General features: G+C 35.5%; 1 protein-coding gene across 1 annotated transcript in view; it reads right to left on the bottom strand.

Annotated features, from left to right (window-relative positions):
• Positions 1-26,946, bottom strand: part of LOC135085468 (neuroligin-4, Y-linked-like) — a 104,490-nt gene that overhangs the window by 50,467 nt on the left and 27,077 nt on the right. The window contains exon 3 of the mRNA XM_063980264.1: positions 17,321-17,476. Within this exon, the coding sequence (XP_063836334.1) occupies positions 17,321-17,476 (156 nt within the window). The remainder of the gene's footprint in view (positions 1-17,320; positions 17,477-26,946) is intronic.

Raw genomic sequence — 26,946 nt, 5'->3', positions numbered from 1 at the left:
TCCCTATTTATCGACTAAAACTCCATCTAATGTGTCAATTTGCTTTGGTTTCTCGCTAATGTTTGGTTTTCATTAGAAGAGCATGTTGATTTACAACTATTAGATGTTGTATTTGAAAATGTATGTATTTTTCATTTTGTTTCAGGTAGCGAGTCACCTGATCTGTTTCATCAGGTAAGGCTTTTTCAAATCAATTTATTTTCATCACTTTTCAGTTGCGTCTCGTATATTGTGTTTCAGATTGCACTATAATAGATCAAATCACCAATTCAAAATTATTACCTACAGAAAAAAACTTTGTATTGTTGCTATCTTCAGCCATTTTTCTTTAGCTACAAGTTTATCGTAACATTAGGCAAGTAATTTAAGTTCCAGCCGAACATTTGGGCAATATTCGTAATCACTCTCTTGCATGCTCGCCGATAATAAACTATCGGAATTATCCGTAAACTTGGAGATGGTTTCACTATAGCTGACGTAAATTGGAGTAGACTCGCTTTGGTTACAATGAACCTTATTTTATTTTATCGAGAAACACAACAGCGTATTTATACAATTTTAACATACATTAATTTAGCACTCAATATGGCTAATGACAGGTTTCCCTTAAATTATCAATAGCACTAGTAAAGGTTAGAATGCTACCAAATACCTACCGTATTTTTATTAAATGCCAGTAAAGCAAAAATCAGCACATAAAAAAGATTATCAAAATTAGCTAGTTACAACATTTTATCTTTGCTTTAACTGCATTGAGATTTTAAGGTCTACCCATTTACCAACTAATTAAAACTTTAACTATGTTTGAAATTTAATCCTTTTTTGAGCTTCGGTCTGAATACGCAGCTTAATAATGGCTTTTATATTTGCACCAGTGCTTTAGTCAATGCCTATCGCTAATAGTAGCTACCTATAGTATAGACTATATAAATTTCTTTCCTTTCTAGTTTTGTGTAGTGTCCAATAAATGGCAATGCCAGATTTTGTATGGAAAGTGGCGTCTTTTTTTTTCGCGCGGCCATCGACCAAACTTTGTTTTTTGATTACAAAATAGTGTAATAAACCAAACTTACTATGGCATGTATACCTCTAAACTCAGTCTGAACTGAGTTACGAGTATTAGAAGTTTGATGATTTTCATACTAAGTAGATTTGCTTTTTGTGCACAAGTTTTGTAAGCAATTGCAACAAAATATTGCGCTATTTTTTTATTGCGCTGATTCTGCTCCATACTGATGTCTGGAGCCTTTAATGGATGGTATTGTTTGTTTACACATACAATCCCACTATTTTGTTGCAATTTCTTACAAAACTGCGCGAAAAAAGCAAATCTAGTATGAAAATCATCAAACTTCTAATGCTCGTAACTCAGTTCAGACTGAGTTTAGAGGTTTAACCTCGTAAGACCGAAGAGTAAATTGTGTCGACTTCTAAGTATCGCCGAATGTGCTTTCAGAAGAACGAATAATTTGAAGTAGTAAACGCCGAGCACTTCGAGTAAAAAAAATTCTATGTTAGAGATTTTCTTTTGCATTCATATTTTCAGGGGCTCTATATAATAGTGCATAGAGCTTATTTTAGGTGAAAAATAATAAAAAAAAGTTTTCTCTTAAAAGAACATTCGGTATTACAGACTTTAAAAAAGAAAAGTAAATAAATTGTATTTTATACTTTAAAGTAAAACATAAATGTAACCTTCTTAATAAATTAATACTACATAAAGATACAATAACGATATTAATAAATGTAACTGAAAAGGAACAACGGTTTTAATTTTATTTAATGTTTCATAATTAGTACTTTTAAAAGTACTATCGGTTTTATAACATACACTAATGATAGGTTAAAATGTACAAGAAGTAAAGTGAATATTCATGTTAATTATAATATTTACTAAACTAAAAATCAGAACGTTCTCATGGTAAATTTTCTCAATCATATCATAATTTTAAAAGTCCAATACTTGATCCCATCTCAATTAGTAGGGAATTTAGTGCAACGATTTGTATGGAGACCCCTCCACTTTGGTATAGAAGGCTCATTTTTGCACCAGTTGTTCTTTGGGTGCTCCTGAGTAGATTTCCGTCGGTAGACATCGGGAGCCCCCCCTGTGGTAGCAGGGGGAGGGGGGGCAAGTTTCCTTCTGCCGCGCTTCACTTTAAGGCCCATATCTTCAAAACTATGGGTATTAGGGCAAGTGTGGTGTCATTTTCGGATAATTAAAGGATGGCGAATTCATTTCTAGAACAAACTTTTTGCCTTTTCATACAAAAAAATAGAAATATTGAGTAAAATTCACAAACACCAAAAAGTATTTTTTTAAATAAACGTCGTTTACTTTTAAACCATTGGAGATAATCTAATAAAAAAAATATGTCCTGTAAGCTACATTTATCAGGATTATAAATATATACCATTGTATGGTACTTTTTTTGAAAAAAGTAGGTGAAAAAATTTTTTTCTTCAGGACACAGCGGGCGAATTTTAATGCGCGTCGGAAAAAAATATTTATTTTATCCATGAATTCATACTATTTGGTTCATAAGCAAGTAAAGATTATTATTTTAGAATTTATTTAGAGTTTCTGGCACATCATGCTACCATGATTTGTATTTTTTCTTCAATTAATTTTGAACTCTATGTGTAAGTCATAAGGTTGAAAATAGTTTGAAGATACATTTTATTGAAAATATCATAAGAAGAAAGCACTAAATAAAGAACTTGAATTTGTCTAAACGTCTAATGATTATTATTAGTATTTTAATTACCATTTTTATTTCTACATACTATTGTACCAGTGATTTAACGGAAAGGTAAGTGTGAGGAAAGTGAGGATTGATATTATCATAGTACGGGAGATTATTTTTAGCACAAAGGCTACGGCTGTGACCATTATATGTAGTTGTTTTTTCAGACAGCACCAGCTTCTGCACTACTTCTTGCACTAACATCTCACCTTTTCCAGGCAAGCTTCGGCAGCTACGGGTAATTGGTCCATGTAGGCTCCATGTTGCTATCGATTCTGGTCCACCCCCAACCAGTCAGGTAAAGGGAAGCCTGAGTCGGTTGCTTGCAACTGACCCTATACGCGAACCCCTTGAACCAACTAAATTTTAAATAACTTAAAAAATCATAAGGACATAATTACTGCCCTTGATATACTGATACAAAACTGCCTAGGTTGGTGGGCACTTACAGCACTCGTTCATAGTCAAGCATGTCGTAATAGTAGGAGGTACTTGATCTAAAACAATACAGCCTAATCTGTTTTACTGACAGCTCCAAGCCAAGATGGCCTGGCCTTGGGAACGGAACGGGGGTCTACTGTAAACACTACGAACACTGTGAACGTTTAAGGAGGTTTGCTACAGTATTTCAAGCTGAATTCTACGCTATAATTTATTATGTGTGCACTAAAAACAGGGGTGTAAAAACGCAATATTTACATCCTGGGCCACAGCCAGGCAGCATTCAAACAAAGCCATCGCCTCAGTAAAGGTTGAGTCTAGAATTATTCTAGATGCAATCTTAAAGATGAACAAACTCTGAAGGCATGACAAAGTGTCCCTGATGTGGGATACCTGGACATACAAGGATCGAATGCAATGAGAGAGCCGACAGTCTAGCGAGACAAGGGTCAGAGACGATACCTATTGGGTCAGAACTGATAGTACCTTTATCTAAAACCTTATGGCCATATCCAAGAAGCACAGGGCTGAATGGGAAAGCTCCAACGATATAAGCCTCTCCAAATCATTCCTAAAGGAAAATACAGGGTCATGGAGAAAACTTATCAAAGGTAAGCCCAAGCAATTACAGGTAGGGCAAACACGGCATTATGAAACGAACCACATGTCCCACAAAATGGGCCTAACAACAGAAGCTCTCGAGCATGTGGAATACATGTGGGATCCATGAAACACTTAATACTGTAAGGATGGGTCTGCTTGGGTCAGCATATCCGGCATCAGAAGACTATTAGGTGGCTTTCACTCAGACGCTTAATTCACCTAACTAATGGATAGGATTTTTTTGGATGATAGGGAATAAAAAAGGGAGAATAAAGATCCTAATGGGTCGCTGCGGACTACGTTTAGGTGTGGCCATACATAAGATAACCCAGACAGCTTTGTATTAGCATTGGCTACTGGCAGTATATCAAAGGGTTCGCGTATAGGATCAGTTGCAAGTAACCGACTCGGTCTTCCTTTTACGCGACTGGTTGGGGGTGGATCAGAGACGATAGCAACATGGAGCCTACATGGACCAATTGACCAGCTGCTGAAGCTTGCCTGGAAAAGGTGAGATGCTAGTGCAAGAAGTAGTACAGAAGCTGGTGATGTCTGAAAAAACAACTACATATAATGGTCACAGCCGTAGCCTTTGTGCTAAAAATAATCTCCCGTACTATGATAATATCAATCCTCACTTTCCTCACACTTACCTTTCCGTTAAATCACTGGTACAATAGTATGTAGAAATAAAAATGGTAATTAAAATACTAATAATAATCATTAGACGTTTAGACAAATTCAAGTTCTTTATTTAGTGCTTTCTTCTTATGATATTTTCAATAATAAAATGTATTTAAACTATTTTCAACCTTATGACTTACACATAGAGTTCAAAATTAATTGAAGAAAAAATACAAATCATGGTAGCATGATGTGCCAGAAACTCTAAATAAATTCTAAAATAATAATCTTTACTTGCTTTTGAACCAAACAGTATGAATTTTTGGATAAAATAAATATTTTTTTCCGACGCGCATCAAAATTTGCCCGCTGTGTCCTGAAGAAAAATTTTTTTTCACCTACTTTTTTCAAAAAAAGTACCATACAATGGTATATATTTATAATCCTGATAAATGTAGCTTACAGGACATATTTTTTTTATTAGATTATCTCCAATGGTTTAAAAGTAAACGACGTTTATTTAAAAAAACCGGCCAAGTGCGAGTCGGGCTCGCACACCGAGGGTTCCGCCGTACAAACGTAGCGGTTTACAATTTATGACGTATTAAATCAAATTACTTACTTGATTCCGTTGCGAGTAGTGGCGAATTTCAAAATATGCGGTATGATTATTTTTTATTTATTTATTTTTCCTATATTTGCATTATAGGTAGGTACCTACCTCAGCGTTTTGAATTTTTGCGTTGATTTAGAATTTCTCACAGTTTAGAGGCAATTAGATTTAAGAAGTGTTTGATATGAATTTCAACTTTATTATCTCTACGCGTTCATGTGAAAAAGGGTAGGTAGTAAGTTTATAATTATTAAAAAAATATTTTATGTCATGTAAGCAAAAATAATATTTTAAATTTTATATAACTTCAAATTTATCATTTTCGCAATTTTTCCTTTATCTGTACTATATAACGTTGCTTCGTGCCGAATTTCAAGATTCTGTGTTCACAGGAAGTACCTTGTAGGTTTTGATTCCCTAGCGTGTGACGGAAATTCGTCTAAGGTGTCGGTATAAACTGCTGTATCTTTTGATCGCGTTAACTTAGAAGTTTGATTTTTTTATTTCTTAAAGGGACAATAGATCTAGGTATTTGGTATAAGTTTCAATTTGATACCTTTATTCAGTCGTGAGAAATAAGGTAGTAAGTTTCATTTTATTAAAATATTTTTATTATATTATATAACTAAAAAAATGTAATTTTCGCAATTTTTCCTATATTTGCATTATATGACAATGCTTTATGCCAAATTTCAAGATTCTGAGTTTACGGGAAGTATCCTGTAGGTTTTGATTCCTTTGCGAGTGTCGAAAATTTGTTGAAAATATCGACATAATCGGCTGTATCTTTTGATTGGCTTGGCTTAGAAGTTTGATATTTTCACAGCTTAAAGGGACAATAGACCTGAGTATTTCATGTGAATTTCAGCTTGATACGTTCACGCGTTCTTGAGATAAAGGGTCTTGACAGAAGGACGGACGGACAACAAAGTGATCCTATAAGGGTTCCGTTTTTTCCTTTTGAGGTACGGAACCCTAAAAATACTTTTTGGTGTTTGTGAATTTTACTCAATATTTCTATTTTTTTGTATGAAAAGGCAAAAAGTTTGTTCTAGAAATAAATTCGCCATCCTTTAATTATCCGAAAATGACACCACACTTGCCCTAATACCCATAGTTTTGAAGATATGGGCCTTAAAGTGAAGCGCGGCAGAAGGAAACTTGCCCCCCCTCCCCCTGCTACCACAGGGGGGGCTCCCGATGTCTACCGACGGAAATCTACTCAGGAGCACCCAAAGAACAACTGGTGCAAAAATGAGCCTTCTATATCAAAGTGGAGGGGTTCTTGCACTAAATTCCCTACTAAATAGAAAAAATATACAAAATTAAAACTTTCACCATCAAGACCGAATGTTCCTTGCAAAGAACTTTTATTTTCAAACGAAAAAAAATCTTACAAAACTACTTCAAATTGGGAAAAATATTTTTTTTGCTTGTTTAGCAGTATTTTAACTTAAATTATACTGGTCAGTTTTGCAATTAAACTACGTTTACGTGAAAAAAAAAATTTATCGCACATCATATCTTCTCGGACGAACCACCTTGTCAAAGAAAAATGATAATTTGACAGTGACATTTTGTTTTTTTTATATTAATAAGTTCGGATACCTGATTTTGAATACTTTAAGCCATAGACTATCACTCTTTTTTTTCGATAGGCGCGAATTTTTGAACTTAAATTTATCGCTAAAGTTTTAGTTCCTCTGAAGGCACATCCGGCGATACTTCGAAATCACCTCCGAAAATGTCTCGGCGTTACTGACTACAAAGTTTCAGTTCCTTCTGTGGCACATCCGGGCTTACGAGGCATGTCATAGTAAGTTTGGTTTATTACACTATTTTGTAATAAAAAAACAAAGATTGGTCGATGGCCGCGCGAAAAAAAAAGACGCCAATTTCCGGCATTGTCTTTTTCAATCAATCTTTAAAATCCAATCATTCTCAAAGCTTACACATTATTTTTTTGTGATAATAGTGAGATATTTTGTATTATACGAGTACCAGTATATCGGCCTATTGATAGTGTTTTCATTGCTTTGCGTTTTAATGCTTATTTAAACTTGCTGTGGATTTATTATATTTCCATTTGTTTAATTTATGTTTGGTTAATGTGTGCTATTGTAATCGAACCACCATATTCGCGTGTTTCCCTGCCAAAGTTGGCCAGATTGAATGAAGATAAATCGCTCCAGTCATTAATGATCTCGATGCGCATTGTAATCCTGCGATTAGCAGAAACAGACGAAGTGAACCAGCGGAATTGTTTGGGGTTGGAAGTCTAATGAAGAAAAGATAGAGAAGGGAATTGATAAACAAAATCAATAGAAAAGGCAAAACTTTCGTAGGAGGAATGTTGAAAGAAAGAAAGAAAAAATGTTTATTCAGTATAATCGACAATACACTTACAACAATACTTAAAATTATTTGATGAGTAGGTAATTACAATGATACTGAAAAGGTATCCACTCAGCATGGTGTCGTAGCATCTCGGTAGATAATGCCACGACGCTGGTCTTCCGTGGACACCCAGACAACGAGAGCACTACTAAGCACAACAATTGCTCATTATACCTACATAATAATATAAATACCTTTGACACATTGTAGTTTCATTTGTTTTTTATACATTTGCCACATGGGAAATAGGTTCCAGAAAAAAAAATGAAGTTGGGTATCTAAGAAGTTTTACAAAGAAATTATGTCTTGTGAAAGTTAATACACAGTTTTTTTGTTTAGCCCAAAGATTAACCAGGCAGAGAATGCCCTAAGGCATTATGGCATTGAAGATAACATAAATAAATGAAGTTCGAGTGTAGGGTACGCTTTATTTTTTTCATTTCATTCATTACTACCGCCCGCGGCTTCGCCCTCGTGGAATTTTGTCTGCCACAGAAAAACTTTATCGCGCGCGTCCCTGTTTCACAAAGCGGGATAAAAACTATCCTATGTCCTTTCCCGGGACTCGAACTATCTTCATGACAAATTTCATCAAAATCGGTTCAGTGGTTTAAACGTGAAAGCGAGACTGACAGACAGTTACTTTCGCATTTATAATATTATAGTATAGAAGTATAGATAGTATAGAAGTACTAGCTTTTGCCCGCGGCTTCACCCGCGTGAAATTTAGTTTTTCACAGATCGTCATAAATTATAGCCTTTATGTTATTCTGGGTTATAAACAATAATACCTGTAAAGTTTCAACAAAATCCGTTCAGTAGTTTTTGCGTGAAAGAGTAACAAACATACAGACATCCACACAAACTTTCGCATTTATAATATTATAGTAGGATAGATAGTATAGAAATATAGATAGTATAGAAGTATAGATAGATACAATGAGCATACTGTATTATGACTATACTGTGCATGTACATTTTATTACTATAATTACAGTTTTTGCTAGAAACACACTTAAGGATGTTTGTTAACGTTTTTACGACCGCAACTTGGGTTGCTGATTGTAGGCTAGTTCGAAAGAGGTTTATAAAAGAGCAGTAATAAAACCAAGTAGTTGTAGGGCACTTCTCAACTATCCGCAGTGAATTGAGTAACGATTGTTACATTAAAACAAATGTATACATATATGTAGATAAAACAAAACTTGCAATGTTATCGATACCGATAAGCTGTGTGTGTAACTTCCCGAAGTCATGATCGCCCATAACTTCTTTTGTCACTTATTTAACACTAGCTAAGCCCCGCGTTAAAACGTAACCTATGTGTTAATCCAGGATGTCAGCCAACTCCATACCAAATTTTATTAAAATCGCTCCAGCCGTTTAGACATGAAGAAGTATCAAACATACAAACATACTCACAAACTTTCGCCTTTATAATATTAGTGTGATAATTCTAATACGTATAAGTACGAGTATGTGTTTATAGCATTGTCTGTTCAAATTTTCTATTTGGACCTAGTTAGTGGTTTACTAGAAAATGTACTAATTTATTATTATGTTTTTAGTAGTTCACTTTTTGTACTCTAATGTCTCTGATTACTTCATTCTTCCATTACATAGTGTGCATTTGAGTTTTTCGCACTGAAAACCATATCTTCCATCGACCTTTTAAGAGATTCAGAATAAAAAACAGCACACATGACCCAGATTCGAAAACAGATAATGCTGTTGACAAAGTCAATGGCGTCACAAGTCGTATACCGTGCCAAATATTTGCGCCGGGGCGAAATCTTACGAATAGTGATGCGTTGACAGTTACCGGCAGTATCTACTCGAGTAAGGGCTTTTGCCTTTCGGTAGGTATTACTTTTGCTAGAGAACAATCCCAACAAAAATATTTCCATGTAAAACGAACAAGAACCGTGTGACTCGCTCTGTGAAAATGTTTATTTCATGTAGAGCCAAGCTTCGAACTCTATAAACAAACTACACCGTGGTCGAAATAATAATAATCATCTTTATGTACCAACGTTTGTTTCGTCACATAGTCATGGTAATTTGAAGAATATCCATCATTTATCAATCATACTTACCTGTAGAATAATAGTTTTCAATCAAATCAATCGTTTGGTCGTCGCAAGAAATGGGACAACGTTTGATTTTTTCATTCGATTTACCGGATAATCAATCGGATCTGCCCATCTCTATCCGCGACCCATTTTAAGCCTGAATGCTTCTACAGTGTGGTAAATATAGCTGAATTTAAATATCGATGAAATTATTTTAGTCTAGCCCTGCAACCAGTAACTATGTGCTTAGGACGAATAGTTAAATAAACAATCCACCGCCTATCTACTTTTATTTACTGATGTGCGTAGATCCAAACTCACTTAAGTTGACGGATTTCCCTTAGTTTTGGAAATGCTGGGTTGCACCATCTTATTTTAACTTTACAAACGTCAAAAATCTGTCAAACTCCATACAAAAAACACCGGTTATCGTTAAAGTTACGGTCAAAGTTAGGTGGTGCAACTCGGCCTAAGATATTTAAAAAATAATTATAAAAAAAAGAAACGAATCCAACAAATCCGAGATTATGAAGTACTCTTACTTGTTCAGCGTAATTACAATATTTGAAATCAATCATGTTGACCTGCTAGTGTTAATAATGTAGGTACCTAATTTCAGTAATTTACTGATTCACATTCAATATTTTAACCATCGCTGAAGTTGTCAAACCATATTAACTACTTTTCAAATCAGATACCTAGTTGACAACTTTATTAATACTAATGCCGATACTTGGATGATAACTTTACCCATATCTACCCAGCCACAGCTAATTGGGACACTAACGCTATCTATAGACTGTCGCAGACATAATAATCAATTTTGTGTGTGCCTTGAACTTCGAAGTAGTTTTGCTACTTTTGTATCGAAAGAGTAATTTTAGCGATATACAGTACTTCTGAATACCGGGCCATTACCAAACTTCAAATATGAATTCGAATAGGTATCTTATTTAACTAAATGTCAATAAATTTGTTGTTATCACAATGATCCGTTTATGGTACATCCTCAACATTCTACAAGACATAGCACGCGGCACTTGACATTTAAATAGGGTGATCGCTATAGTAATTGGCCAATACATAGTTATTGACCAACTTGCCTAAAATAAAAAGAAACAAGCCTAATGGAAGTTATTAAGAAGGAAAAGAGACAAATATTTTTTCTGAGCAATACTCAGTCCAATGTAGTAAATATTTTTGTCTCTTACTTATTAATAATCCAATATACCAAATACTATGTATAGGCTAATTACTATAGCAATCACCCTACATAGAAAACCTGGTAATGTAAATATTAAGTTACGTGATAAATGTCAGAAACAATGTAGGTAGCTGAGATAATACGAATTACCTTTATTTATCGTGTAGTGCGGCAAATACCGATATTTACCGTCAACATTTACCTTGTTTTCGTGTAAATGTCTTAGGTCAACGATATTTCCAAAGGTTCTACGCAAAAGACTGACCGGTAACGATTTGGCCAGTTACAAATACATTATGAGATATAACTATAAAAAACGCATAAGGAAGATCCCAAATAGTCGCGGACATTCACTGTTGCCGTTATAAGGCCATTGTATGACCGCTATAACGCTATTCTATTACCGTACAATCAATATCCGGACATTTGCTACGTTTCAGTTTGGAACGGCCCGCCGGGTCCAAATTACAATTCCCCCGGTCAACTGGCCGAAACTTGCCCACATTACGCCCACACTGCTGCCAAGTAACGGGACAGGTTTCGGGATCCGTCCATAAAATTGGCAAGGAAACACCATTGACAGTAAGCTGGATAAAGCTTGATGCAATAAAAATGCTAGATATCGACACCTTCAGGTTCAATTGTCGTATAAACCATTTTGGCCAAATCGAGTTATATATACCATTTTAATCAGAATTTTTTTCTCTATCGAGCTGTATATTCGAAATATTGAAATTCGCTAAAAAAATGTTTATACGCCCCAAAAAACTATAGCGTAAAAGATAAATAAATACCTTATAAACAGTGTAAAAACCGAACGCTTGTTTTTGGTATTTTTGCTAAGATGTATCAACCATACATTTTTTTAAGCCAGGACGTAAAACTCTCTCGTAATTGAAAATGGTTTTTACGCCTAAAGACATGGCGTTTTATGTCCAGATTCAACGTCGTAAGTCCACGTATTCAATATGGTAATTATCTGTTTCATATTCATATTCATTTATTTATTGCATCACATATGTATGTATGTACAGTAAGTAAGTTTTTCTTATTTATAAAGTTAAAGAAAGTTGATTGTTTCTACTTTTAAAGATAATAACTAGATATATAAGGTTGCTTTCCAGGTCCAGTACATCCGTGAATAGTAATGATGACCGGGTCATGAAATCGAAACTCTATTTAGTCCGTCAGACAGAGAATTAGAAAATTTAGACTCATACTTTAATTTTTCCCATAATCGAAGAATTACTGTATTATATTGAGTTGAAATGTCGCGTGACGTCACTTTTGAGTAAAAATTCTACTCAAGCGTGACGTATCGCGCCATTTCAACTCGATGTAGCACTGATATTATTAAATTAAAAAGAAAATAAAAAATATGAGTCTCATATTTTCTAATTATCGGTTTGACGGACAAATAATTGAAATTTTGTCATCTAGCCTATTGATCTCGACTAAATGTGATGAATTCAAGACTTTTAAACAAAGAAAACAAGCCATAGTGTGCTCATTTTATACCCTTTTGAGATGCTCTGTAATAGTTTATTACTTTACAAGTACTCCAACTTTTAATTGTTGCCAGTAGTGGTTACTTTTAGCTGTAATTTAAATTTGGGTTTCTTGTAAAGATATAAATACCTTAGAGAAATTCTCAAAAAATTACAAATCCTTCTCCTGAGCATACTGGGGCTCTTCTCTTCATGCAAAATTTATCATAACCAAACGAAATCAGAATCAGAGAACCAGAAAAGCTATCTTAATGTTTTGCTGTAATTGTATTTTTTTGTTCAAAATTTATGGTGATTAGTTTTGTTTAGAATTATTAGAAATATTATTTGTTTTGCCATAATTTTCCTGCAAAATTGTAAAAAAATGTTATTTTTCGTATGCAAGCAAATTTATTATTTCTACCTCAACCAAATATAGTTTTTACACTGTTAAATATCTTTGTGTAAATTCTCTAAACAACAAAAGCCTGGAAATAGTAAACAATACATTATTTACATACATAGTTTTAATAATACATTTGAATAAATCACTATCAATGGGTATATAAACCAAAAAAAATACATCTAATGGTCTTTAAGCCATCAATTTCAGTCTCGTGTTTACAAAAAATTCAAATACGACGTAAAGAGTTATTTTTAGGTCAAATATAATGGGTCGTATAAACCACCGAGTGCCTTTTTCAACGACGTAACTCCAAGCTAACTTTAAAACTACTGAAGATGCCCATTTTTTAAATATTTAGACTTTTTCATCGCAAAAATTGAAAAATGTTTTCTCTTGGATATTTTTTTATAACTTCTCAAATAAAAAAGTTACGAATTTTTTATAAAAAAAAAAATCGTTTTTTGGCTCTCCTGAAAAGTAGGGTTTTGGTTTATACGACAATTGAACCTGAAGGTATCGATATGTTATAACTGTTTGTATGAAAATGAAAATGTTTTTATTTTATAAATAAAGTTGATTAACAAAATATTTTGGTAACCATCCTTTTAAGTATAAGAAAACCTGTGGCAGGAGGTTACCGCTCTTCCAAAAGTATTAACTACTATACTATTGTAGAGCATTAAAGATTTTTTTTGGATTTCATACCACAAAACCGGTGCATGTTTGTCTACTAAGCTATGAAGTTCTAACGCAAAGAATGTCAATCTGAAGCTACCTCTATCTGAACCTAGCTAGATCTTCATTTGGTGTCTTGACTGGAATAAAATACTGCAATAGGTACATAATTTTGGATGTATGTAAGTCTAGTAGTTATTACACATCAAACCATTGGCTTTCATCAATTTCACACTGTTTTCCAGATAGACAGGCTCTACCAAATTGCCTTTACGCACCCATATCGGCCGTTGTCGGCCGTTTGTCGGCCGTTTGGTATAGTGGTTCAGAACGGACTACTATGCCGAGAGGTTCCGGGTTCGATTCCCGGCCGGGCAGAAATTGAAATGATGAATTTTAATTTCTGTGACGGGTCAGGGTGTAAATATGTATAATATGTATGTATTTAATAAAAATAAAAATAAAAGTATGTAAGTAGTATATCCGTTAAGCTAGCACCCATAACACAAGCATTGAGTTGCTTACTTTGGGGCTAGCTGGCGCTGTGTGAAATTGTCCAAAGATTTATTTATTATTTATATCGTAATATATGGTGTCACGCTCGCGCTCCAATGAACCAATATGTGTCTAACTGAGGCCCAGGCCACATAGCCAGGGGCTTCATTAGTCACCAATTGTGGCACCAAGCAAGTATCCTGTTGAATGGACACCGTAAACAAGGCATGGTATTGGTAGCAATATTAGCGCAATAATATAGCTCAATTAGCACCTTTGTTTGCTTTAAGGGCACGCTATTTTACGCAACTAACAAAGCGTAGGATCTCCATTTTATCAGAGTAAATACAAATGAGTAGGTCATCTTCATAGAAACGTACCGAGCGCGGTTTGTATGTGAGCGCGCGCCCCTGCGCGCCGCATACGTATTGGCGCGCTCACATACAAACCGCGCTCGGTACGTTTCTATGAAGATGACCTACTAATTTGTATTTACTCTGATTTTATGTACTACATATTATTATTCTTCTCAATACCCGTAATATTTGTGATTGTAATTAATTAACATTTTCTTTCCTCTACCACCTACATATTTACTTGTCGTAATCATGTTGTCTATTGAATTGCATAAAAGATACAATTAAACACATACATAATATTAGATGCTCTGAATTCTATAAAATTGAATGAACCGTTAAGCTGTAAGTTTGTTTGTGATCCATCATTTACAGGTAAACAGTGGTACTTACGAATTACATAAAAATTGTAATAATAAAGCCTCCAGTCAATGTTTATAGTCAGTGCTTAATTGTTTAAATGCACAGTAAGCTCCTGCTGAAAATGTTTTCAGATTATTATTTAACCCGAAAATATCACTTAACATCAGCTGCGATTGCGCTTAAAATTCTACCTGCCTTGTTCTGCATAAAAAAAATAAAGCCAATGCTCGATCCGTTCATTTGCCTCTATAACACGATATTTCGTAGAAACTGTTGCCAATAGTTTTTCGTGAGATCCCTAAAAGCTGTAATCCGACTCGCGTTTATACCACAAAGGTTTGTCTCAAAGGATAATACTCCACTTAGTCGGGCGATTCAAGTTTATTTCAGTAGAGTTGCGAAGTCCGTCGGTATTGTACCGAACGCTTGCGACAACGGCCTGCTATAGCCCGCAGAGTACTTTTATAGCCGTTATGGGTATTTGACAAGGCGTTATGGGTTTTGGGAGTTAGCTGTGTGATGGATAAAAATGTTTGAGACAGTATAGAGCGGGACGACAAACCCAGATGCTATTAGCTACAGGGTCAGTCGCAGCTGTATTTTATTGGCTATAGCTTTTTCAAATGTTGTTTAGTAAAATACGAAAGAGTAGTAGATGCTTGTTTATTTTTGTAAAACGATTTTCTGACTTAATATTATTGCAGACTTTCAAGTTTTCGATCGAATTATTTTGAGATATATTAGTAAAATTACTTACTGCCAAATTAATGTTACTATTAAAAACTTTGCTCTTAAAACTAGCTTAAATAACTAATGTTAAAATAATTATTGTTTTTGTTACTCTCACTTAAACTTTAGTTCAATTTAATAAAATTGACACGGCGTTAAATTTTATACAATCTTTTGAATGTTACGTGAATTTAAAACACATTAAGAATTTTGCGTTAAATATCTAAAAAGCTCTAAAATGGGAGGTTGACGAAACGTTATAATACGCTTAAGAGAAAAAGCTCCTAAATTACTGTCAAACTTTAAGTGTAGCAACTATGTACTTGGAAATAATTCGAGAAATTTTAAGGGCTGCTAAATTGGTGGAGAAGTTTTTAATTAAATTTATCATTTGAGAGCGTTGTTAAGACTATATTAACGTCACTCAGATAATGTTGAAGTTGAGACTCATAAACAAACAGTTTCTATGCAATACCCAAATGGTAATTAATTTAGTACAAAATATTATAACAATACCCAAATGGCATTTAATTCAAGGTTAGTTTAAAGGTTAAGCTCTAACGTAGTAAAGCAATATGCGTGTAGGAGTATGTGGTAGAGCTGCCTTAATATTGCCTAATTGAATTTTAATTTTTAATTAAGTTGGTGTTATTGGCGTTAATAGTAACTCATAAAATTTGCAAAGCCTTTCCTGCAAAATAGTACTAATTGGAAGTGTTTACTCAGATAGGTATGATTTCGATTTAATGATTGTCTCAAGATTAAATTTATACTACATCCTTAAAGTCTGAAAATGAGTCGTCAATTAAAGGCAAACGTTGAAATCGGCACTAAAGATCCTTGTTAAAATGAGCCTTCAGCTAAAACATAAATTGATTTACTGAATAACAGTTTATTTCCTTCCTATAAATTCGTTCGTTTCAAACATCCAAGGCATCGACAGTATCGAAAAGCTTTGTTTGGAGCTTTAATATTATTACGTTAAATGACATTAAGTCTATAAAGGATTACGAAGAAGTAGCTCATTGTTCTTTCTGAGAAATTTTACCTCAAACTATCGTATTGAAATAAAAAGATATTGTATTTTTGCGACAAGGTGAAAAAAGGCTTTAGAAAGCTTTTTTATGTTCTTTGTTCGTATGTCATTGATTGATTGATTGATTAGAAAACAAAACAAAGTCCTATTTCTTCAAATTTTAGTCGTTACTCAAGCGTAAAATTTCCCGCCTACGCGACTAAAGAGTCTCCTGGGATATAATTTTAACTTTACCTAACCTCATCCAATAACATAATAATAATATTATTATTTCTTAGAAAACTAATAATAATAGAAGCTATCTCATCAGTATCTCGCACGATTATAAGACTCGTAACAATTTACAAGAAAACTTCTCAGAGGCCCACACAAATACTTTACGTTACACAATTCGTGCTTCGTACCCAAAGTATGCTTATGTCATGTCAAAATTCGGTAACAATGCGTCAACTTTGCTTAGGCATCTTTGGGACAAAGCGGGCCGTTGGAGGAATCTCAACTTTGTTTTTATTTAGGGAACGGGAATAAAACAATACACCTTTTCGGGCAGTAGTTTAAATGGGAGAGATTAAAGAATTTGAGGATAACGACACGCGGGCTATCTAGGTCGATGCTTTTTCTTCTATTTATATTCCCAGAAATGTATTTTGCCAGTCGCATTATAAATTCGCACTTCGTTATTATTAATATTCATAATTATTTAGGGTAAAATGTTTGTCTCTTTAACTTACCCACGTTTTCTGCTTTATTACTTCCAATGTTATTGACTATTGTCCTATGCATTTGGGCAACAAAAAATATCGATGTTATAATGTGCTCAGATCACTTACATTACATTCCATAAACCGTCTTCTCTCAAGATCTCATCTGCCACAAAGGACTTTTTAGATCATCACGTTCAAACTTCCATTCCTTAAAACTTTTATTATTGTTAGGATGAGTCAATGTCTCAATACATCCGTACAAATTATTCAAATTATTCCGTTCCGTTTTTTTTTTCATTCTTTTATTATTCCACGTGCATGACCATAGGCACTCCTTTACTTCACTAGCTTACTCTACGAACACTCACCCAATATCCCCAGCCTGTAGTTGATAGTGACCACCACCAGCCCAGCATGAGAAGCCAGCACAGTCCCATCGTAGGGGTTCCCCGAGCTCCACTCGTAGCTCTCTCCATGAACGAACACCAGTACCGGGTACCGAGACACTGCGTCTCGTACGCCTGCTGCAAGAAAGGGTAGGGTTAGTGGACGAATTCAGACCAGTGGACGACAGTAATGCTGAACACTGTGACATCTTGTTCCTATTTAGATACTTATAATTATAGAGGGTTGAAAAAATATTAAAAACATAAGGATTATTAAGGATATCACGTTAATTACATAAAGTTAGCAGAGTTCATCTCTGCTAATCCTACCTAGTAGAAATAATGGAAGCGTGTGGCGGAAAAAAGCGCTTGGAAGTGTTTGTAAGCAAAATGACGACCGGTAAGCGGTAAGCGCTGACACTGCTAAAAATGAGTGTAGTGTCGTCACTATTGAAGTTAGCAAACGTGTCCAAGCGCTTTTTTGCGGTTTCTCAGCGCTAGCAAACGCTTCCAAGCGCTTTTTTCCGCCAAACGCACCCAATGATTAAATAATGACATTATCGAGAGCAGACGACGGCACATCAAGCTAAATACTCTGGGGTCTTAACTATTTAGTTTATTAAGAGCGATTTTGTTACAAAAATGTAACGGCTTTGCTCCTCAAAGCGATCACAAATTGGAACAATTGGACGAGTGAATAGATAGGTACACGTGGAAGTTTCGAAGGATATAAAGTTTGTCGATCTAATTGGGCTATGTCAGCCTTTGGTGGTTAAATTAGTTACTAAAGTCTCTAGGGTTTCTTACAACCCACACACCGAAGAGAGAAAAGTAGCATAATTCCAGCTTTGGAATCGATCTGATTGGGTTATATCAGCGCATTTGGTGGTTAAATTAGTTACTAAAGTCTCTAGGGTTACTTACAACCCACACATCGAACAGAGAAAAGTAGCATAGTTCAAATTTTGGATAAACTTTATCCTTTAGTTTTACTAATCATTCTCATTCCCCTTTAATGATTAACATTATGAATCCTGATGAACCTTTTCAATTATATTGTAATCGTATTTAAGTAAACCAATATTTTTGCTAGTAAAATACTTTATTAAGCATTTTACTCGTATTATCCAATGTTTTTTGTTTTGATATTTCTTTTCATTTCTTTATAAAAGGAAGAATACAATAGTTCATTTTTTATTTTAAAACATCAAGGAATTCAAAGAGTAGAAAAATTAATCCTCTCTTTATTAGGGATTCTTTTTGCTTTGGATCTCTTTTACTTAAGAAAGTCCTAGGTTTTCTTTAAGTCAGTTGTACAAGAAAAAGCATAAAGGAATCTCAATGGATTATAATTAATTTTTATGTCATCTTCGTAGCGTAATTAATGGTATAATGAGGAAGAATTAAAAAGGTAATATTTTCTTGTTTGAAAGTAAGTTTTGTAAAAAGATTTCATTTACAAAAGATATTGAGACGAACTGATTATTGTTTTGTTTTGGGCTGAATTTTCAAGTAACTGAAAGTTGACCACTTTAACATTTTCAGTATGGGAAGTTATGTCCAATGTTCATAATATTTTTATTCTTATTTTGATTTTAATCTTCAGTTAAAAATACGATTTAAAAATCAGTTCTCAAACATAAATTGGATGGAATAGGTACTCTCTGTTTTGGTTTTCAAACAACTTTTAACATACAATAACGATGCGATATTTATGATTCCATTCGCTATCTTGCACAATTTTTTTCAGTCATGCATGATAGCTTGATTCATATTATGCGAGTACGTACATTTTAATATTGAGCATTTCTAGAACGCAATTACCTACAAACAAAAAAAATCTGAACAATGCAACACTATCATTAGTCAATCAATTCGCACACATCGACCTAATTAGAGCCAGTAGCCATCAATTCGATCGCTTTTTCCGCAACTAATTAAACCAAACACTGGCCTATCGCTCATCTCCCGTCGCCCTCGGTCCGAACAAAAACTTGATTTATCCATTTCTCCCCAATCTGTCTTGTCTGAGATAAACTTAAGTAAACGCGGAGCCAGACGCGGAGCGGAAAGCGGGTTTAGTATACAGGGTGGAAACGATAAGTGATCTCACTCGATTATTTCTAAACTATGTATGGAAGCTTGAAACATTGAATTTTCGGATAGAGCCAGTTTAATCTGTAACCTTTCATTGATACCGTTTGACACAGCTCGTGAAGCACTTTCAGGATCAGTAACCGATTCTTTTCGATATCTTCTCTAGTTTAGGAATAATCGAATGAGTTCACTTATCGTTTCCACCCTGTATATGTCCTCCAGAGCACATACCCGTCACGGCGCAAATTTGATAATAGCGCTTTCCCACCTCCCAGTATCTCTTGACCCTACCACTGCTTCGGGGCAATAAATGGGCTAGTGTTGAAGTTCAAAAAATTAAAGATATTTTTGTGATAAAATATCTTGTCCTAACAAAATATACGGAATTTTAATTGCAACAAAAATACGGATGATTATAATATTATATTAACATTTCCAATTATTTGAAGTACACTTGTTTACAATATTTCAATAGTGCGATGTATAGACGCCACACTGGTTTCACTTTACATTGTAGGAGGAAATGTATAATAAAGACTTATTATACATTTCTCTGTATCTATGCAAATGCGTCGAAAGCTCAATAATATAAGCTCCGGAAACAGTTCCGCCCTTCAAGCCCCGCTCGAAGCTCCGCCCGTGCGTGGGTGAGACCTAAGGCGATAGAGAGCTTTTTGTCTTCGGGAATTTGAATCGAACAATGACATTCTCCGAACACTTTTCACTTTGAAGTCGGATCTAGATAAAAAAAAGTTCAGGCGAATATTTTTTGTAATAATGTTCTTCTAGGGTCTCTTAGATAAGTCGTATTAAATAATACGATTATTCTTGCTGGGAAAAGTATTCGGTTAGGTATGGTTAAAGAATATTTCTTTCTCAAAAGTCTATCCTACTAATATTATAAATGCGAAAGTTTTGGATCTCTGGATGTCTGGATGTTTGTTACTCTTTCACGCCAAAAGTACTGAATGGATTTTGTTGAAACTTTACAGCATTATTGTTTGTAACCCAGATTAACATATCGATGGTGGAAGTATCAATTAATGTAAGGGACATTTTGGCCAAAATGAGTTATATATACCAACGCATTCAGAATTTTCGGCTCTATCGATTGGTATACTTGAAATGTTGATATCTTTAAAAAAATGTCCCTTACCTTACACATTTTTAGTCGTCTGAATACAACTTTTGGGGAAACAATTGATTTAAAGGACGTAAATTTGTTTTAATAATACAATTCAGCCCTTACCCTAAACTTTTGGTTTTAACATTGAACCTTACTTCATTTGAAACTTTTTGATTTATCACAATTAGGCCCTTACGTTAATGGTGATATGTATTTAATGCCTCCCACTTCCACTACATTTATGAACACTAACAACACTTGTTTCTATATTTTTTCTGTTCATTTTTACGCAGTTGGCTTTTTGACGGAGGGGCTTCTTCAGAAGCTGTTCAATTCCATCATCCTCGAAGGAAAAACGCCTACGGCATGGCACAGAAGTGTGGTGATACTCTTCTTCAAAAAAGGCGACCAAACCTTGTTGAAGAATTATAGACCCATCTCACTACTGAGCCATGTCTACAAGTTGTTTTCGATAGTCATTATAAATCGTCTCGCTCCTATGCTCGACTACTTCCAGCCTCTCGAACAAGCCGGTTTCCAAAAGCTTTGGTACCATAGACCCCATACATATGCTACGGCAGATTATACAGAAGACCGAGGAGTATAATTAGTCACTTTGTCTGGCGTTTGTGACTATGAGAAAGCCTTTTCTTCGATCGAGACCTGGGCAGTACCTACTACATTCTCTCCAACGGTGTCAAATTGACTATATCGATACATCGAAGTGTTGAAAGGATTGTACGAAAACGCCAGTCAAACGTCTCCAGGATTAAGATTTGAAACCTCAATACTCAATACAACCTATCCAGTTGCAGCGAAGGGTAAGATAGGGGGAACTGAAAACTCCGAAACTGTTCACCACCACCTGGAGATCTGCTTCTGGACTGGAGCGGATTCGGCATAAATATCTGATAAATTAAAGTCTTTATCGAGGAAATAAATGTGAATTTAATAACACCAAACAATTACATGTACGGATCGTAGATCAGAGAGTAGAAAGGTGACAGAGTTGTCATAGACAAAATAAAAATACGGTCAAGCGTGAGCCGCATGTAAAAGGCGATAAATTTCAAAAAGGTTTAACACTCCCTCTACATTTAAGCCTTTTACAAAACAAAGATTACAAAAATCTATGTTAGTTACTTATGCATTAGTATTACTTTCGGATTGCCTTACATCTTGTAATAACTTTGCTTTTATAGCATCGGAAGTTATCTTCATGCCGGAGCTTTCGATAGCTATGATCATAGGCTGATAAGACTGAGGAAGACCTGAGAGCAGCAGTGTTCCGAGCCACTCATCATCCACCTTGAAGCCTATGTTCCGGAGCTTATGAGCTGTTGATATTATTTTGCTCACGTACTCTTCTACGCTTTGACATGCACTGAGTGAGGTGTTACACAGATCACGCAGTAAGCCGACTCGACGTGTTAGCCCAGAGTCATCGAAGACAGAAGACAGTTTGTCCCACACTTCTTTTGCAGTACTCGCTTCTTGAATGTGCACGTAGTTAATGGGGTCAACCAGAAGAATGATCTTTGTTTTAGCTATTGTATCACGTTTTCTGTCCACAACTGCCACTGAGTCAAAATTTTCGATGCAGTCCCATAGCTCTTCATGTTGCAGGTAAGTTTGGACTGCAAAACGCCAGGTTGCATAGTTTTCACGGCCAGTTAACTTTTCAATTAATGCCAGTGAATTATTTCCTGCCATTTTCGAGATTTTGCTCAGTTTGAAGACGAAAACTTGAAAAAACAAAAGATACCCGCCGTGTTGTAGATTGTCACATTCACTTTGTAATGTTCGCTGTATGTATTTCCACAAAAGTTTTTACACTGCTTCACTTTTAGGGCTTACTGGGCCCATAACCTGATAAATTAAAGTCTTTATCGAGGAAATAAATGTGAATTTAATAACACCAAACAATTACATGTACGGATCGTAGATCAGAGAGTAGAAAGGTGACAGAGTTGTCATAGACAAAATAAAAATACGGTCAAGCGTGAGCCGCATGTAAAAGGCGATAAATTTCAAAAAGGTTTAACAATATCAATAGCGAGTAAATTACCCACCTTCGATTCGCGGACGATATAATAGTCATGGCTGAGACCGTGGAAGATCTAGGCACTATTCTTAATGGCCTTAGTCGAGCCTCTCAACGAACCCCTCGTAAAATGAACATGGACAAGACAAAGTCATGCCAAATGTCCGTGTTGCACACGCTCCTCTAAAGATTGGATACTCTACACTCGGCAGTTGTCGACAAATATTGAAACCTAGTACAAACAAAACAGTCCAGTTAGGTAGGTCTAACTTCGAGGAAGAGGTCAATCGTCGAATCCAAATCGGCTGGCAGCGTTCGGGAAGCTTCGTGATATTCTCACGTCTGAAATGTCGCAGTGTCTAAAGCTACAAGTCTTTGATAACTTATGGATCTGAGATGTGGTCGCTTACTGGGCCTCATAAGAAGGCTCAAGGTCAAATGCGATGGAGCTTGCTATGCTCGTAGTTTCCCTTCGTGATTGAACCAGAAATGAGCAGATCCGCAGGAGAACCAAAGTGACTGACATAGTCCGCAGAATCGCTAAAATCAAGTGGCAGTGAGTGGAGCTCGTAGCTTGCAAAGCTGATGGCCGCTGGGGCAGAAAAATTCTTGAGTGGCGACCACGAGCTGGAAGACGTAATGTGCTGCAGACCTCCACTAGGTCGACCGACGATCTGGTGAAGGTTGTAGGAGGTGCCTGGATGCGGGCGGCGCAGGACCGGTTGTTGTGGAAATCCTTGGGGGAAGACCTTTGTCCAGCAGTGGACGTCATTCGGCTAAAACGAACGAACGATGATTAAAAAAAACCTAACTGCGTAAAAATGATCAGAAAAAGATAGAAACAAGACAACTTGTTCACAAATGCAGACGTACGCATCATCAGTGACTAAATGTTTTGTTGGTGATGTGTATTTGATGCCTCCAACTGTATTTGTGTATACTAAGTTGTCTTGTTTCTATCTCTTCTCTTCGTTTTGTTAATGAAAACTTAAATGCAACCTCTACTTACATCAGGTTTCAATGTTAAAATTGTCAAGTTACAATAATATTACTGTCGTGTTTATTCTTAAATGTACCTTACAACATACATGACATTCCATACTGTGAAATTTCAACATTGTAAGGTACAGTCAAGCTCGTTTCTTTAATGTAAGGGACATGCTATCTTTTAAACTACCCATTTTTCGAAAATTTGGCGTTTATATTATGAAAGAACAGAAAATTCTAAGAAACTTTGCCATAGAAACTATTTAAATCGTAACATCACATAAAAAGATATTGAGGTATAAAGAAAAAAAAATCGTTTTTTGGCTCTCCTGAAAAGTCGTGTTTTGTCCCTTACAGTAATTGATATTTCCACCATCGATATAGGCTATAATTTATGCCGATCTGTGACACTAAACTTCACGCGGGTGAAGCCGCGAGCAAAAGCTATTTTCTAATAGTTTATTCAATGGATAACTAAAAATACTGAATTTTCATTTCAAATATTTTACGTTCATTTTTCACTAAACTTACATCAGACGTAATACCGTTTGTGACACGTTCATCTACTAATTCAATACATCAAACTGAGGCTGTTGCAAAAAATTTGAATAAAATTCAGTGATTGAATGAATAGTCTGACATTCTTTCGGCACACACTGTAATCACGATCAATCTATAGTAATATTATAAATGCGAAAGTAACTCAGACAGAGTTACTGTCTGTCTTGCTTTCACGCCTAAACCACAGAACCAATTTTGGTGAAAGGCATAGAGATAGTTTGAGTCCCGGGAAAGGACATGAAGGTTTTTGAAACAGGGAAGCGCGCGATAAAGTTTTTCTGTGACAGACAAAATTCCACGGGCGAAGCCGCGGGCGGAAAGCCAGTACGTAAGTGAATCGTACCTCTATTATACTTACTCTGAAATTCTGACCTACATAAAATAATAATCAAATCAGACAGTTGTTTCCTGAACAACAACACAAAATAGGAGCCACCATTTCAATTTGTCCCAACTCTTACTCGCAACAACGTCAATTTGGCCCGTGTCTGGTGAAGGTACGTCGATAACTTAGATAGACAACTTACAGGCCTTTGTTCAAAGGCAATCAGGTCACCGATGCCAAACCTTTAAGCTCAAACTTCCGAAACACAATAGCCCTGAACACAGCAAAAATAGTTAAAGTAGGTGAATTTGCTACACGTTTTCCATTGTGGATTTTATTACACAAATTGGTGGGTACGTTTGGGAAATGGGTATTCTTATTTGACTTAATTTTCCTTGGTACATACCTATTCGATTAACTAGGTATGGAGTGTGCTAGTAAGAACTCGAGTTCGTGAAGTCTATTTTTAGTAATTTGTTATTACACAAATTACTTACAGTCCCGTTAGCCCCTCGTACTAAGCTAAATATGCTTGTATCACGAGTGAGCTCACCATAATAGTCGAGCGGCGGCGGGGACCAAACCCGCGTTCCCCGGATCACGAGTCGGCCAGTCCCTTCACCGTTCGACTATCGTGGCTTCAAAGTATGAAATATGAGAGGTGAAGTTTAGTTTATTCTCTGAACATGTATCCCTGGTGGCCTATTACCCTAGACTAGATACAGGTCAATCTCAGAAACTATGGTCAGTTTCGAAACGGTTTTTAATAGAAAACTTTGAGAAACTTGTATATTAATTAAAGTAATAGTTGTTGAAATTCACGAAGGCGTGAGCTTTACATGTGTGGTGACTAGCTACTACTCTTCGTTTTTCAAAAGTTTTGATAGACATTACACTATCGTTATGTGCATGTACACGTACACACACAAGTAAGGCTCACAAAAATATAATAGTTGTTTTTTTTATCCACAATTTATTTATCTTTTTTAGTTTCACCTACTCTACCCATCTCCGTTGTACTATAACTTCTTTCAAACAACGGAATATAGTAAAAGCTGAACGGAAATTGCGTTCTTTTGGCTGGGCATCATTTTCTGAGACCTTGCGCAGGTCACGCCACCTAACGTACGGAAGTAGCAACTTCCGCTCAACGTCTGCCGCTTTTTCTAAAGTAGGATTAAGGGAAATATACACTTCGCTGGATTAAAGCGATTGCCAACGAAGATGATGCCAGCGGAATTTGTTTTTATGATAAAAAAATAATAATGATAGTTACATATTATTATATCCAAACATACATCCATGTTCGATACTTCTTAGTACCTGCCTACTTATTATGTCACAGTAAGATTAGATATATTGTTATAATAATAATAATAAAATCATTTATTTGCAAGAACATGGTTACAGATAGGTGTTAATTTAATAAATTCCAGCATATTCTGTCGCATGCGACGTGCAAAAGTTCTTGTTCTTAACCCATTTAGACCGATAATTATTTTTGTAAATAAAAATTGTTTTTGGTGACCCTACAGTAGATAAGTAATATAAGTAATTCTTTAAAGATTTATCTTTTAACTAGCTTTTTCTTGAGGCTTCACATTCATCCAGTTAGTCCAGTTTAAGTCTATATTTTACCTTTAAAAAGTAATAGTTTAAGGTTTCATCCAAAACTTTCAGATTTTTCTTGGAAGAGTAACAAAATATTCATCCATCCAACTATCATATTATTACAATCTTAATATACTTTTGTTTTGTCCAATAATAAAGAAACGATAATGCAGGCAGCGTGGATATGTATATTACCCTTAAGGAAAATGTACATTTTGCTGGATTAAGAGCATCGCGGATATTTTTTAAAGGGTAGAAACAAAATACATTTACGGCGCGCTCATACGATACACTTTAGCGCGACAGCAACAGACGTAATGATATTTTGTGCACAAAAACTTAAAAGACATTTTTGCTGCAAAATTTTCTCCATAAATCCGCAAAAATAGTCTTAAAAACAACGTCAGCATTAGCATTACAATATCTTTACGCCCTGAAATTCTGAGGCAAACCAACAGTCATCATCATCATCATCATCTCAGCCATAGGACGTCCACTGCTGAACATAGGCCTCCCCCAATGCTTTCCATGTTACCCGGTTGGTAGCGGCCTGCGTCCAGCGCTTTCCTGCTACCTTTATTTTTGTATGTATAACAAGGCAGGTATTTGACCACAATCGCACCTGATGTTAAGTGGGATGCAGTCTAGGATGGTACATCTGCTCTGTAAGTGCCTATTCACTCTCGCCTTGAAAAGGCCCGCTACCAAACCAACAGTCCCGAAGTAAACTTGTAGATAATAAACTCGCATCAATAATAGACATCAAGCATACCCACATTGCTGAGTTATGTCCATTCTAGCATTTTACGATCTTCATACTTAGCCGCATCGCAAACCGTACAAATATTAACTCTACG

The sequence above is a fragment of the Ostrinia nubilalis genome, chromosome 2, assembly GCF_963855985.1.
Source record: "Ostrinia nubilalis chromosome 2, ilOstNubi1.1, whole genome shotgun sequence".
NCBI lineage: Eukaryota > Metazoa > Arthropoda > Insecta > Lepidoptera > Crambidae > Ostrinia > Ostrinia nubilalis.
The sequence above is the reverse complement of the archived record's forward strand: the minus strand, read 5'-3'. Positions and strand labels throughout refer to the sequence as shown.